At 37.6% G+C, this 16,361-nt stretch overlaps 1 protein-coding gene across 1 annotated transcript in view; it reads right to left on the bottom strand.

Annotated features, from left to right (window-relative positions):
• LOC108665806 (breast cancer anti-estrogen resistance protein 1) overlaps positions 1–9,120 on the bottom strand; it is a 30,287-nt gene extending 21,167 nt beyond the window's left edge. Inside the window, exon 1 of the mRNA XM_018152610.2 lies at positions 7,480–9,120. Coding sequence (XP_018008099.1) covers positions 7,480–8,976 — 1,497 coding nt within the window. The 5' untranslated portion in view covers positions 8,977–9,120. The remainder of the gene's footprint in view (positions 1–7,479) is intronic.
• Between the last annotated feature and the right edge of the window lie 7,241 nt (positions 9,121–16,361).

The raw sequence follows: 16,361 nt of genomic DNA, 5'->3' as shown, positions 1-16,361 counted from the left end.
GAGATTGTATCGGCACTCCCAGTCAGCGTTGGTTGTCCGGGATCGATCTAGCAAGCAACGTGCCTGCTCTCACTCCACCCTCTCTCTGCGCACATCTCTGATTCTATTGTTGCACAAGTGCTCTACAAGGAACCAATGATGTGATCCATTAACACCACACACTAACACTTTAGCAGCCGCAATGGACCACGAATTAGACTATAAGAAGATCTGTTTAAAACATAGTAAGACTCGCAGCATAAACAGATGGTTAAACATCAAAAACTGTCGCTTTTGCGAGTAGAACGGCACACCAGTAAACGAAACCTGGACGAGGGATACAGCCGCCACCACATAGCTACGCTGATGGACACAGACTGAAGTCGGACAGCGGCTGTTCGCAGGCTCGCAGCAGACGGACGCTTGTCGACTGCCAACCCAAGACGCGGGCCATGTGTGAAGGATACGTGGGACTATATATTGAAGGATGTTAGTTAGTTCACTTCAACAATTTTCTCTAATTAATTATTTTTTCGGTGCATCACAACAGTTATTCGTGGGCGAATTTCCATGCGGCGTTCATGTGAATTATGAATTGGTTCTTCGACTGACGACGGAATGAAAATATTCCAATTGAATAATTGATTCGAAAATACTCTAGAGTCTAGATAATGTTAAACGACATTTTAGACGGTTGACAGCATTGTCAATTGTACATTAAAAATCTATGAAACCTATAATTTACAGTAACCTATAATAATTTTTTTTTTACCCTGAGGCAGCTGATTGATGTTCTGTGATTTTCACTGCTCCCCCCTCCTGGAATTTTGAAAATCAGAATTTCACACTTTGAATAATAATTAATTATAATTTCTATCTCAGACGATGTTGACAGTTACGTGTCTTGGTATCAGACTCCCGTGTATTAAACTTCATTCGAAATTGAACATTATCCCTCTTGAGCATGAAAAAATCTTTGTCATTTTGAGACAGTGACTGTAGGTCGCGATGTGCATCCTGTTCAATCTAGGCTCAGAGTTTCTATTCACAAAAACCAGAGTTCACAATAATGGATCAATGTCACACAGGATAGGAGGACAACAAAAAAGGAACCTTTTTTTTGTCTGGGGCCTATCGCACCCGTACTGAGTGTGCGGAAGAGATAAGTTTTCGGTGCACTGAATCATTTGTTGGGGTTCGGAGCTACTCTGCATACCTAACTAGAATCATACTCTGATCATAGTAGGCTGAACAACGGCTTGCCAGTGGTCTTCATCACGATAACAACTAAATGTAAATCAACTGAGGCATATATAGCATTAAACATAGGCACTGCATTCTCATTTGGTATGATTTTAGTTTAAGACTTTCACAGAAGATTGAATAGGAAATGTTCAAGAGATGATTTGAATAAGATACGTAGAGATGAATATAATGAATGTGAGCATCTAATTCTGTACTCGATCTGTATTCAGATGCAGAAATAGCTCAGGAGTTTCTACCTTAGGTTGCTTATCCAACTCAAGATGCTGTTTCTACATAACTTTATTTGGCTTTTTCGTATGAGCGAGCTCTCAATAAATTTCGCCTTTCTGTGTCAGTACACATCAGTTACTTCTTTAAGTTCTTACATCTAAGGAAAAAAAAACGAAGTGCGATATTCGTTGCTATCATGGAAGCTGGAGAGAGTTTTTTGTGTCGTACTCAAATGAGTGCGGAGTTATGGAGTTATTTGGAGTTATATTGCAAGAATAGCACTCAAAATGGGAATATGGCAAAATATATTAGTAATTAAAATTTTTGATAAATAATAAGTTTAATAAAATTTACAGATTCACTTTGGATGAAATGCGAATCGAACATGTATAAAAATGTACTTCAGCCAAGCACGATAGGTCCCAAGGTAAATGAATGTGCAATATGATGATGGGGGTGTTAATAGTTCTAAATGGAGACGATTATGAACAGATTTCGATAATAGCTAAGAATATTGGACAATGAAGTATAACACAGTCTTGTTGACATTATCCGATGATGATCTCAGTGCCATATGTTGGAAAATTATTGTGCTGGTGCACACTTTCATCGAGATAAGTTCGCCGCTTGATCTTGTTGGCGTTTAGAGCAGTTGAAAATGCAAATGGATGCAAAATCCACACATTATTATTGCGGAAATAAGCAAATCTAGTTGAATAATTGTGAAATTTTTCCATTGTAAATAAGCGTTTTTATTCACCGCCAAATCACTTTTACTATAGTCAACGATAAGACTATATTTTCTATGAATATAACTCCTTCTTAGAAAATAAGTTAAGGTAAGTTTTGAATATTTCCAAAATATACTGTATGATGTTCTCACAACGTGACGTAATGTTTCTAACGACATTAATGCAAATTGAATCATTATTCAGTATGTCATAATCCTGCTCAGTTTGCTCGAACTCAGTATCTCAATTCTGATAGTAGCTTGCATGCACCGTGTAGTGTAACGCTAGCATCGTTTTGAATATGCTGGCTGAGAATCATCAATTCGATGCAGTCGCGATAATACTCATGCTGTTCGAAGGCTAACACAGCAATCCAGGTTATCTTTACCAGAATCAAGCCACGAGCTACGCAGATTCTCCACCATTCCCAGCAGATGATGACAAGATTAGCCAAGCGGTTATGTATTTCTTGTTGGCGTTCCAGTTATTGAGGGTGGAGTCAATTTGATTAACACGTTGATACCATTACATATATACATTGACTAAATTATGACGTTAGCATTGTTTGTGTTACTGAGTCATTATTTGATAAATTATTGGGAGCATTCGTTAATACTTTAATGTGCATTCTTTTAAAGCGTGTGCAATCCACTCAGATTTATAATGAAATAAATTTTTTATTTTGTGTTACACGTCAATCACCTCAATACATATAAAATAAACTATACACGTGAAAGTGTTGACGGCAAACTTTTAGGCCTATCAATTGCAATCTACGAAAAAATACAAGCATAAATTTACTAATTTACAAAGTTATTTCATGCAATATAAAACTATCATATCGTGCTTATCAACACTCAGTAGGTTTGAAAGCAATAAGGAACATATTCTCCTTCGTCTTTTTAGTTCACAAGATCATGATTAGGCGACTGGGTGTCGCTACTGCTCGGCTGCCAGTTGTACTTTACTAAAGTGGAAAGTTATTTCATATAATATAAAACTACCATGGAGTCCATCAACACTTTGGATGTTTGAAAGCAAAAAGGAACATATTTCCACCATCGTCGTAGTTTTAGTTCACATGACAATGATCAGGCGACTGAACGTCGCCAGCACGCGGCTGCCAGCCGTACAATCGAGTTGCGCGCTACATTCCAGCAGCAGGCAAGGCATGCAGGGCTGTTGGCGCTCCATGGCATTTCCTGACAGTCTCTAAACAGCCATGATTTAACTATAGTCTATAGAGTGAACGAGTCACGCTGCATACCGTTTGTTTTGTCAAGATGCTGTTAGAAAGCGATTTACACGAGAAATTCTGGCCAATCCTCGCTTTGAACCTACAGAGGTACAAAGATTGTCATCACAAATGAATTGAATTTTATTTTCGCCTTGAAAAAGTCACCATGTGTGAACATTCTTTAAAAGTCTATAACAAGACACTTGAACGGTCAATTATTCCATTTTTCTCTCTTCGAAGGCGGTTGTAGTTCCTGAACTTACATAATTGAATTGCCTAGTGCCTACATGGTTTCTTGTAAAATAATTGCCTGAAGAATTATTTATTGCACAGACTCCGATGTAAGTCTCATACCGGACAAAAAAATTTTTTAAATTGAAAAATTATCCAATATAGAGAAGGGGTTTAGTGGTGCCATGTTTAATGTTATCCCTTCACCCGGCTAAATGTGATATCAATGTATGATCGCGCACTCATGTAATAATAAACTACATGAGTGACATGTAAAATAAACTACATGTAATAATAAACTACCTTGATTCCGCCACCACACCTCTGTGTTTCCCTCGCCAGCTGCAGCTCAGCTGTTTTTCCAGCCTTAATTTTCGAGGGAACTTTACTATACTCAACTCAACTCAGTCGTATGTTTCTCCGTCCTTTTTCTGTATTTTTCTCCGTTCAAGAGATCTAGTTCGTGCATTTAATAATGGCTGGACAGAAAATAAAAAAGATAGTCGAAAAGCCCTCTACCGCCTCTAGAGAAAAGCCATCTACGGCCTCTAGAATAAAAAATAAAACCAAATCAGCCCAGCTAGAGATGGAAGTTTGCAAGTACTGCAAAGAGATCTCTCTGAGCGAAGTCCAGACAGTTACCTGTGGACGATGTGAAGATCTCATTTGTATCAGCTGTTCAAAGTTGAGCTCTATTGAACAAGGCACGAAATGGAAAAGAATCGGCGACAGGCCACATCAGGCCTACACTTCAGAGCCGACATCACTATGTTATGTTATGTTATGTTTACATAGCTGCTTTACCGCCGTGTTTATTTCTTGGCATTATGATCACTTCAGGGAACTTGTCAGCATTGTTCAACAACGCGGCAGTCGCGGCAGAAAGCGCATGTTAGTTCATATTCTGAGGTTCGTTAGCCGTGAATGGGAGGAGGAATTAGGTTCTAGCAAGGGTTTTCAGGATAAAATGTATTAATATTTGAAAGCTTTAGTAAACTAAGACATTGTTCGAAGTATATAATTGAAGGTATAAAACATAAAAGGTATAAAATATAAAATATACAATATATTCGAAGTTTATAAAACAATTTTTAGCGCAAACATTTATTTCTACATGCTAACTTAATTTCATGGGTCGTTAAATACGTGCCAAAGCATTAAATGTTTATCATGTTTTTTTTTTCTCCGAGTATAAGTAATAATGAAGTTCCAACCGCAAAGAAAACATATCTAACCAAATTCAATCGTGCTTGAGATCGCACCTTATAAATACGTGTGATGTATATTGCATGATATGACCGCAGGTGTTATGTATATTGCATGCTGCGGCCACATGTTTTATGTATATTGCATGCTGTGGCTGCATGTGCTATGCATATTGCATGCTTGGCCGCATGTTTTATGTATATTGCATGCTGCGGCCACATGTTTTATGTGTATTGCATGCTGTGGCTGCATGTGCTATGCATATTGCATGCTGTGGCCACATGTTTTATGTATATTGCATGCTGCGGCCACATGTTTTATGTATATTGCATGCTGTGGCTGCATNAAAATGTTCTTCTTTTAAATAAAACAAGTTTCAACTTCATAACGTTCTTAGTTTTTTATTTATTAACAAATTAAAAGGGTTACTTAATTCTGAAACACCCTGTATATATATATAAATATATATATATATATATATTACATACTATGACCGCACGTGTCATATATATATTACATGCTGTGGCCGCAATATGGCACTGAACAAATAGTTGTTTGTGCTGCAGGCATGCGGGTACACTGCTCAGGGTGAGCGCGCCGTCGTTTAATCAGTGGCGTCTTCTGAGCCCGACGGTCCTTATAAGGTCGCGGCCGGCGCAGCTGCAGGCCTTCTGACGTCTCTGTGTACAGCCTGGATTGCGGAAAATATTCATCTGGTATCGACAAGCTATCAGTTAATTGTTATCGGTTTGTAGAAATTACCCTGCAAATACTAACCAACGTTGTAATTCACTAAAACGCCGAATATTTAATTTATAATAGACGGAAGATTATACAAAAAAATCTATTTCATAAACCGGTATTTTGGATGAATACACTGAAGAATTGATGCTATGTACCTTGGAACAAACGCTCCAATAACTATAACGCACTAATGGCTAACACGTATTGCATTGCTGCATGATATGAAGCGCACTGACAACATATGCATTTTACTGTTAACCTGCCCTGCCCTTATGAGAAGTAGTTCTCCGTTTGCAAACATAAGTTAGAGTATAACACCGCAACTGTACGTTTTTTTTCCAAACCAGCGGCACTGTTTTGTTTTATTCACATGAGCTGAAGCTTTTTGTTTGCTTTCAGAGTTTGAATCTACCCGAATACCGGCTCCTTCTCAAAGCACAAGGAAAGTTTTGCATTATATTAAAGACACGTATACTTTTTCAGTCACGAACGAATGTTTCGTATCAAACTCCAATTAGTTCTCATGTTTGTAAATAGACGGGGGATTATATTATGAATTTTAGATATAGGAATCATTTTTTTTAAATAATGTCACTAGATTGCTTGAATCGCAGATTCAGTAGAAATTTAAAAGCGAAGAAAACTCCACAAAAATTCAGCATTTCTCTATTGAAAACGTTTAGGAGACCAGCTCCATCGTCAGTTCGATAAATCTAGAACACAAATACAGTCAGAAAATTAATAAAGTTGTTTTTGTTTTTTTTTCTTATGACTCCAAACTTTATTAATTTTCTAACTGTATTTGTGTTCTAGATTTATCGAACTGACGATGGAACTGGTCTCCGAAACGTTTTTCATTTTTTGAAAACGTACGTTTTTGTGGTGCAATATATATAATGAACCGCAGGTGGGTAAGTTTTTCGCTGTTGCCATGCTACAGAAAAACGTCGCTAGTGAAGCAAGCAAGTTCGTGTCCATCTCAATGGTTCCTATTGTTTGCATAAAACGTGCATGCATATGTCGAGCCACATCGTTTTTTTTTCTCTCTGAATGAATTAAAATTCGCACGATTGATTCCCTACGAGCTGATGAAAATCCGCAGATTACGTAGAACTTACGTAACAAATATTGTGTAATTAAAATATAAAAGTTACGAGTATTGTGAAAAAATATCTTCGCATAGTGCAAGAAAATCAGTCTCAAAAATAATACTGGGTTTGCTATATTAGATCTAAATTAAAACGATCAAATAAAGTACATACATGCTAAAACTAAAAACTAAAACGAACGATATAGTCCTTAATTGATTGCTGAACACTGTGAAATGTCATTTGTGCACATTTTTTTTAGCACGTACGGATCAAACTCACCGATTCGACACTTCAGCGAACTCGCGTGCGAACTCGCCTGCGAGCTCGAACTTCATTTTCAACTTCCCTCCGCAGCGTACTGATATTATCTACTTATATTTCAAATTTGAAGAAAATCCGTCCATTATTGACGGAGTTATGCGTGCCAGAGTTGAAAATTAAGTTAGGTTTTCCATTCGAGCTCGCAGGCGAGTTCGCACGCGAGTTCGCTGAAGTGTCGGACCGGTATCAAACTCTCTAAAACTTTTCCATGCGAACCCTTTATATTTGAAAATGATTACCGTAACTACCTGATGCTAATACATATTAGTTATGAACTTGATCTTGATTTTTTGCAATATTTATTTACATGTGCGAAAATAAACACAAGTTATTATACTTGTTAACCCTATTTTCCCCGCAAATTAAGGAAAAAATCGAAACTAGATTTAAATTATACATGCCCTCATGACGTAAATTTTCACTGGTACACAGCATGCAAACTTTTATTGATCTATCTACTCACCACATTCTTCCACCGTTTCCCCAAGTTTAAATTTTTAATCTTGTCGTATTCTGCAGGTGCGGGACGTCGAGATTTTGGAGGCACTTTTCTATTATTTTCCGTTGGCTTTTCTTTGGGATACTCGGGCGCTACGTTCAAAGTGCTCTCCAAAATTTCTATTAGAGATTTTGACTCAACCTGACACTCCCTGGGAGATTCTTCATCGTAGCAGTGCAGTCCTCGCGTGCGATTAGCATTAAATACAGCAGTTGATTCAAGTTGCCAGGCTTCGCTTGAAAGAGACCGCAACAAACTTTCAAGAAGCAGGTCTCGATTTGTACAGGGAGGAGTCTTTGATTGCACTGCATTAGCATCATTAAACCGGAGTTTCGACACAGAAATAGGCATGCAATGCTGCACCGGGTTCATGTTTACTGGTCTGAGTGTGACTTGGGTATGAGGAACCACTGGATGGCAATAGTCTTCCTGAACAGTCACTTCCAACGTTCTAGACGTTGCTTTAGCGCCAACTGAAGGCGTATTCTTTGGGTTACTAAATCCATCAACATTGTGCATCTTGCAACGTTTTGGAGGAATTGAAAGTGGTTTAGTCATTGTACGTGTACTAATGTCATCATAAGTCGTGCTGCACTCATCTTGCAGACTGTAATTTAATTGAACAATTCTGCGCTCATCTGTCATTCCATTATCAGCGAAACGCTCCAACTTTGTACTACGTACAGGTTGTGCTTCAACTGCAGAGGGTTTTGCTTGATTTCGTGCAACGTCTCCTCCCACTTCTGGAGTCTTCTCTGGGAAATTTGAATACGTGACTCCTTCAGATAATCCACCTAATAGCTCGTTGATGTCAAAATCGAGTAAGTCCACGACAGCATGACGTTTCACTGGGTCGTGGACTGCTGCGTTTGTCGAGCTCCGCCTGACATCTGGACGAGGGGCTGCTAGAGACTCAATGCCCGTGGATGGAACAGACGGACTAGTCAGTGTGCTCGCCACTGTAAGCGGAACTTCATTGCAACAAATTTCACGTAAAGAAGCAATATTTTCTTTAGGTAATTCAAGTGTTGTGTGAAGTTGAGTACCGCCACTTAGTACTTCAGTGTTTTTGACTTCTGTTAGCTCAGCCGGGTCCAATTTCAAGCATGAGGAAGGCAATAAAGTAAACACTCCATCGTGTGCTTTATGATCTTCCAAAGCTAGATTGCTCTCAACTGTGGATGTTATCTCTTCAATCTTGAATGATATGTCACAAGCAGCGCTGTCTTCCTCCCAGAACGAAAACGATGCATCACTTGAGCTCCTCGTGACTGCCACCATTGCATCTTTGTTGGTCTGTGATTCGTCAATTTTCTTGGATATTGATGGCTCTTCGTAATCTCTATTTTTGGATTTTTTCTTTCGTCTTCTGAAAAAATGTTTTCGCTTCGATATTTTGTTGCTTTCCTCAAACGTTTTTGAAGATGTTGCAAAACTAGGGTCTACATACCATTTAACCATCTTTCAATAGGTTTTTTACTCTACAAATTTGATAATTAACTAAGATCAAAAGGATTTAAAACAGGCAGGTTGATTCTTTACTTAAAAAGCGCTGGTAAAGCGAATCGTTGAAATCTAAGGAGACATATATCACTAAAAAAACCTGTAAAATTTTTAAATGTGAAGAGGATGATTCATTTCTGTAATAAGTGTGCTAAGCTTTAGCCCATGCTGCGAGGGTGGACTCTTCACAGGTTCCTTTCTCTCAAACACTCAAAATTCTTGGCTGCACTCGTTCCAATGTTTGAATATAAAGGATTTGATATCTTCAAGTTAATTTCATCACTATTAAAGTAGGAAAAGATTGAATATTTGCTAAGTTTGATGCGCCTATAACATGCAATCGAACAAAAAACGACTAATGCACGGAGAATGAGTGTTACATGATAGCGACACAGCAGGTGTCGAGTGCGGTTGGCTGTAAATTATTTTCGTATTTTAAATCAGCCGCACGCACGGCAATTCATACTCGAAGACGTCGGATGTTTAATTTGATTGCACGTAACGGGATGAGCAGTATTTCGCAACTGACTATTCATATCAATGAAGAAGAGCACAACGGCACCTCGAGCAGCAGCCACGCAACAGAAGAGCTTTGTGCTCTCAAGTCTCTTTCAAGCCCCATCCTCCACTTGGCTCTCTTGCCGCTAGCATTTTGGTTGTATGATCTACTTCTGAATTGATAAAACTTAATTACAAACTTAGCTACACCGAGAAGAAAAAATGAGACTATAAATCTAGAAACTGCATTTTACTAATCGTCAGTAAAACAGACGTAGGTATATCAGGACTCAGGAGTGTGGCGAACTGTAGGTGGATTATTTTTCAGTGAATAATCCAAATTACAGATTTGAGATGCAATTAGCTGCTAGCATTTTGCACAAATAATTATTGTTCACTCCTATCAGAGCTCTGTGCGACTAATTTTGCCTTTACTACCAGATTTGCCCTCAGTTATCACTGGAGTGAAATATTAAATTAACTATTCAATTTTGTTTGCTCCTGACAGGAACAAATCAAATGTCATGATTTTCACCTCCAACAATACAACTCATACAATGATGTACATGAGGCGTAAACAGAAATTTAACTTATGCAACGGCCTAATGATTGTGGTTTGTACATATTATTATTATGTTAAATCCATATCACAGCTCCTGTGGAACTACGGTCGAGAAAGATGACCGGCTACTGAAGCGGGTTAACACCGAAGCCGAGCTCCACACAACCACACCACGTCCTGCACAGCACTGAGTCGTCTGCTACAGGCTACATCCTGTTTTCCGTTGCGCCCTTGAGCAAAAAGTCTTAGCTTGGCACCGCAATGAGAGGCGGCGATGATGATATGTTCTCCATCTGGAGAAAAGTTTAATTGATGAAAATTTTTGTTCTATTATAGCGTAAATTAATATACTACAAATACCGTGATTAGAAAAAGTGGAATCACTGTTTCACTTGATTATAAAAAATCATCATCGAATTCGTTGAACGAAAAATTTTTTGTGCCAATAAAAGTGACGCAAATTATCATAAAGAACCATTTTTAAAAATTTTCAGGAGTTAGAATTAAAAATAGCAAAAATTCATGCAAATTTGTTACAGGATACTACCCGTACCTTTGCCGGGTAGTTTCCTTTGCCGGTATGCCGGGTAGGCACGTTGGTGTACCGTATACCATGATAAATGTTACGGCATATTTTAATGTAAAATATTAACTCCTGAATAAAGGGAATAAAGTATTTAACTGCAGGATCGGTCCTACTGAATGTTCAGGTCCTTGCCAAGTGTCTGAAGCGCATCTTGTATTTTTTGAAGGAGGCGCGTTTGCAGCGCAAGGCATCCTGATTCCTGCGCAAGGCATCGTTAGTAGGAGCTGAGTCGTGGTAGGGTAAACATTGCACTCTAGTAGCACTCGCCCTCATGCCCACCATAGCTAGCCGGACCGTTTTCTCTCTTTAAATCAATTTTAAAATCACGTGAGTTCATATAATATTTACAATTTCTAACTTTTTATTCCCGTATGCGGAATTAACCTCATGTCTCGCATCTTTAATTTCAGTGGTTTTACAGTTGCAGCAAATTTACGAAGGGGAAAAATCGCGGATACTAAGGGAAAAGATTTTGGATTTTATTTTATTCAAACTATATGGCAGAGTAGGGCGAAGTTTCATATCATTGTTATCTCAAGACTAGCAAGTCATTTTGCAACTAATAAACTTATTGTTATCTTCTCGATTCCTCTAATTATTTATATAATGAAATGCTACAGTTGGGTTACTGGCCCCCTGTGGTTACAGTTCAGCTGATTAGCAAAATTAGAGCAGTGATGTATGGTTTCGATCCCAGCTACCTGGGACAGTTCTGCTGGAATCTGGGGGAGACCGGGTGCATGGTCAAGCACAGCGAAAATGGAGCCGTGAGTTGCGTGTGCGAGACCGCAACAAGCTGTGATTATTCTGCGATGTCCAGCGAATCGAGAATAGGTCTAACCACCTATTCAAAGCTGACACCGCTATTCTACTGTAATTAAATATAATTAGTTCGCTCCTAGGTTGGGAAGGGAAGTGAGAAATTTCCAAAACTTTTTAATTTGAATTCGAGCAAAGGTTTCTTAAACACACTTGTATTACTGTATTATTCTGAACATTTAAATATCGTCACTTACATTTGCTCTTTGAGTGCCGTCCTAACTGTACGCAAAAACGAATTACGTTTCTTGAGTCCAAAAAAGGGGAAGCTGGAGCGGCAAGGCGCGTGAGTGCCGGAGAGTTTAAAGCTGACACAAGGGAGTGGTGGGGGAGGGGGAGTAAACTTGTCCCTCGTGACGTCATACATTTGGCACCAAGCCTGAAAAACAAGCAAGCTTTGCAGTCAATTTATAAGACTTACTTTATATTTAAATTCATTAAAAGAAGATATCCAGGCTCCTTGATTAACTTTAAAGCGGAAGTGACAGTAAATTAAATTATCGCAACTGAACATTAATGAAGTTCCGGTACAATTTTATTTAAGATACGATTTTGTCAGGATTAGTTCAAATTGTAGGCTAACATAAAGGATTACATGCATACATTCATATTGGTTGAAGCTGATTAAAACCATACTGCGACCTAAAAAATGATATTAGCCTTGTTTTGTATGTAAGTAAATAGAAGCCCTATACTTTAGTTACACATCAAATTTATTATCAAATTTGTAAGCCTGATTAATGACAGAAGTTATTAGATGTGAGAGCGGAGAGCGCATGAACAGCAATAGATTGCTACTGACTGATGAGTACTTGGAATAAAATTTTACTCTCGCGATGGTGAAATTTTGTGAAATGTCGAAAATTAAATTTTTGACTTATTACATATTTTTGAGAACTTATGCCTAATGACGAATACAAATTAATAATTCTCTAAAGAGCTCTCCGCATTAATGTTTAAAGGGTAAACATACTTCCAAACAGCATGTTCATTGACATCTTAACTTCTTCCCCCCTGCAATACTTACTTTACATGACGATGCATGAAAGAATTCAATAATAAATGTAAAGAATTAGAGTTTATTGATGAATGTAAAGAATTCAAGTTAATTAATAAAGGTGAAGAATATAGATTCATCAACAAATCTACAAAATAAGTGTTTATCGACAAATAAAAAGAACTAGCAGGTTAGCTTTGCATAGGCTCGGGCTGATTATTACCGTAATTTTACAATTCCAATACCGACATTCCCATAATCCAGTTAATAATAACAAAACCTCTATATATTTTAATTAAATCCCCTCAAACCAGAACTTTGTATGTAAGATAGGACTTCAATTTAGGTATAATTTCAAAACGTGAAAAAACTATTTTGCGTCTTACGAAAAAAGTATTTCATTTTAATATTCAGCTAAATAAATGTCAATCCTAGACATTTGACTACTCCAATCCATCCTTTGATCTTCCAATCCTTTCATCCTCCAATCCTCTCTCTCCTTGAGAATTAAATTTCCGTTGTATGTAGAATAACGACCATAACGAAGTATCCCAGGAACGTGTCTTCACAGCCTCAATATATATTTGTAGTTCATGCTTCAAACACACACACTATAACCTGAACAAAAATACATATATTTATACGATAAGTGTGTATCAATGAATATAAAGAATACGAGTTCATCAATTGATGTATGGAATAACAGTTAATCAATGAATTGTTCTGTTGCACCAGCACTGGATGGCAGGGCGCGGCGACGTGCTGGTGATGGCGCTGGTGACGATGGTGTGCGTGGCGCTCGTCACGCACGGCATGCCCCAGAAAGGCCCGCACTTTGAAACTTCCGTCACCGAGTATACGAATATGGTAGTTACTGCGACATAAGTAATAGTACTAATTCTAATAGTCACATGCCATCTAATTATTATATCCTATTCTATTTGCACAAAATGGAATTTTCGTCTATTTATAATTTACTACAGATATGCGGCACCAGTAAGATAGATAAATTATTAATTGGTATCCGTTTGTCATATTATCATGCCCATACGTCAAAGTATCACAATTAGCGTTAAGAAATTCCCGAATCGCAATAAAAATCCTAGTAAAACAGCTCATTGTTGTTGTGTTCGCAGCGAACTTGCAATAAAAATCCTAGTAAAATGACATTGTTGTTGTGTTCGCAGCGAACTTGCAATAAAAACCCTAGTAAAATGACATTGTTGTTGTGTTCGCAGCGAACTTACAATAGAAATCCTAGTAGAATGACATTGTTGTTGTGTTCGCAGCGAACTTGCAATAGAAATCCTAGTAAAATGGCTTATTGTTGTTGTGTTGGCAGCGAACTTGCTACACCAGTGAGGTGTGCAAGACGGAGTTCCAATCCCGGTTCCGGTGTCGGTGTCCCAGGTGGTACTGGTGCCGCAGTCCCGGTCGCTACTACCACGCCTACTGCAGCATGAGCTCCCGAGGCACCATCTGGATCCAGCCTGGGGGTCTACGGCCTGAAGACGCTTTCATGCGATAAATTTTATTTATACAAACTTTTTTGTTGTTGATAAAATTATAGACTTTTATGATAGATGTTAGTTGCTACTGGAAATCCTAATAGATGATGAAATTAGATCGTTCCTGCCATTAATAAACTTGTACAATGCTAGGATAATCGGAAATCGTTATTTTATGAAGACAATAAATTATTGGCTAAATGAAAACCACAATAAATGTATTTTGAAAATTAAATAATCTCGAGACTGATCTGAGCGAGTGACCTATAACTCACAATTTTTTTCCATTTATCAAGTTAAATTGCTCACTGCTTCACTATTTCGTATTTCTCTGCACATGGTGGAAATGAATTCAAATGGCAAAGTAATAATTTTGACTGATACGTACGGTACCGTTCGATTTTCTTGTCAAGCTATGAACTGAAAATGAGAGTCAAGACATTTTCAATTTATCGGAAATCATTATTTTATGGATTATTCATCTGTGCTATAAATTACAAAAGATTCCTTTCCCTTAGAGAATTAGAATGAACGGGAATGGCCGCATTCAACATTTAAAATCAAATTTCAGCAAATATTCAGTGATAATTAGTCTTGCTAACAGGAAGATCAGGTCACATTCATGCCAGGCAAGAAGAACTATACACAGTTTAGTGAGAAAAAGCTTGCCTCCCGAAAAATTGCTCAACCTTGTATTCATCATCTTGTTTCACAGATATATATCGCTCTTTAGTAGATGGCCGTCGTTATCGGCTTACATCATTATGATATATTATGTTTGCATTTATGCAGCAGTTAAAACCATTGATGTACGCATGAATCTCCTGAATCTCTCGTGAGGATATGAGAACGATCTGAAGGAACGTACAATCATTTAAACCATGTTTGAACTATGCAAGGTTGACTCACGCTTCGAGAAATTTTGACATTATTCTGCGCATCTTCGAAACATCTTCTTTTTTCATTGTTCTGCGCATATCGGAAAACATAAACGAATGTCGTTAGTGTCATCAAACACATGTTTAAGACTTAAGAGTCTGTTTTTGAATTAATTAAAACAAAGTGTACCATTTAAAATTTTGTAAAAATTAGTCCATATAATGCAACAAGTCTTGTTCTTAACCATACCAGCAAAATAATCTAATTCGTTCGTACGGAAGTTAAAAAAAAAAACGGAAAATAAATCTCCCGAGGCTGATTGATCAACTTTGTGCTTCGCAAATGGCCGCCACTTCTCTGATCATCCGTCTAAATATCTGAATAAACGAAAGCGTCCTCAAGAAATTCCGTTTTCGTCGGGCGAGTGGATTTTTGCATCTATATATATGAATATTATTCATGGTTTATACCTTTTGGATGCATATCCTCTTAATTTCAAATCGATATTGCTTTACTCTTTCACTGTGTGGCCATTTCATATAGATTTTAAAAAGAAATGTAAACTATGACATTAAGAGATGCACTAATACTAGCTTGACGAAAACGTATAATCTATGGGCACTTCACTTTTATGACATTCGGCCAAATGGCCGCCATTAACAACCATTAAACGACAGTAAATTCTTTTGGTCGTTTTCTTATCCGTTTATTTTATTAACCGCAGGAAATAATTGTATTTTTGCGTATTTTGACACCGGCAATGTGTTAAGCAAGACTATAGTTGACATTGTGAAAACTTTTTCAGAGTATTCGAGGAGGTCAGTTATTTATGAGGTGAGTTCAAAGAAGATAATTTTTGAATGACATTCACGAGTAATGCATACGCTTGTGACCTGTGATGTCACAGGCTGAACAATACACAACATCCGCATAAAGCTGTGAGATGTGCATGAGTCAACCTTGAATTAGTTCAACGATGCAATTAAACAGATGTATTTTGCCTCATTCAGTGCTATTTGACCAAGTTTTTAAGGATTCACATTCAGAAATATGTCATTTGAAGGAGATGAGCTTCATTATAAATAAAGATATGAACTCATTTGAATATATTTATTCACAAAAAGACAAATTTGCTATTTTAATTTAGTAGATTAACTCAGAGCATCAAGCGAACCCGTGTGTTGTTCTGGGGCGATCTGTGCAGCCCGAGACTCAAAGATAGCTTATGGTATAACAATAATGAATAGAAATATTAGATAATGCTTTTCTCTTTTTTATGTCGATGAAAATAAACGTTTTCTGATCTTACAGATGCCATGATTATCTTGATGACATACCAATGCGGTATGTCATCCTGACCTCAGTAGGTTTCCGATCAGGAGGTGTACTAGAATTGCTCGGCCCGAATAATCATCGATTTTCTACGAAATTCGTTTCTATCAACCACAAATTCCGTCAATTTCAAATTATTTTGTAAATGTTCAGAAATATATG

The sequence above is a fragment of the Hyalella azteca genome, unplaced genomic scaffold (genome assembly GCF_000764305.2).
Source record: "Hyalella azteca isolate HAZT.00-mixed unplaced genomic scaffold, Hazt_2.0.2 contig2202, whole genome shotgun sequence".
NCBI lineage: Eukaryota > Metazoa > Arthropoda > Malacostraca > Amphipoda > Hyalellidae > Hyalella > Hyalella azteca.
The sequence above is the reverse complement of the archived record's forward strand: the minus strand, read 5'-3'. Positions and strand labels throughout refer to the sequence as shown.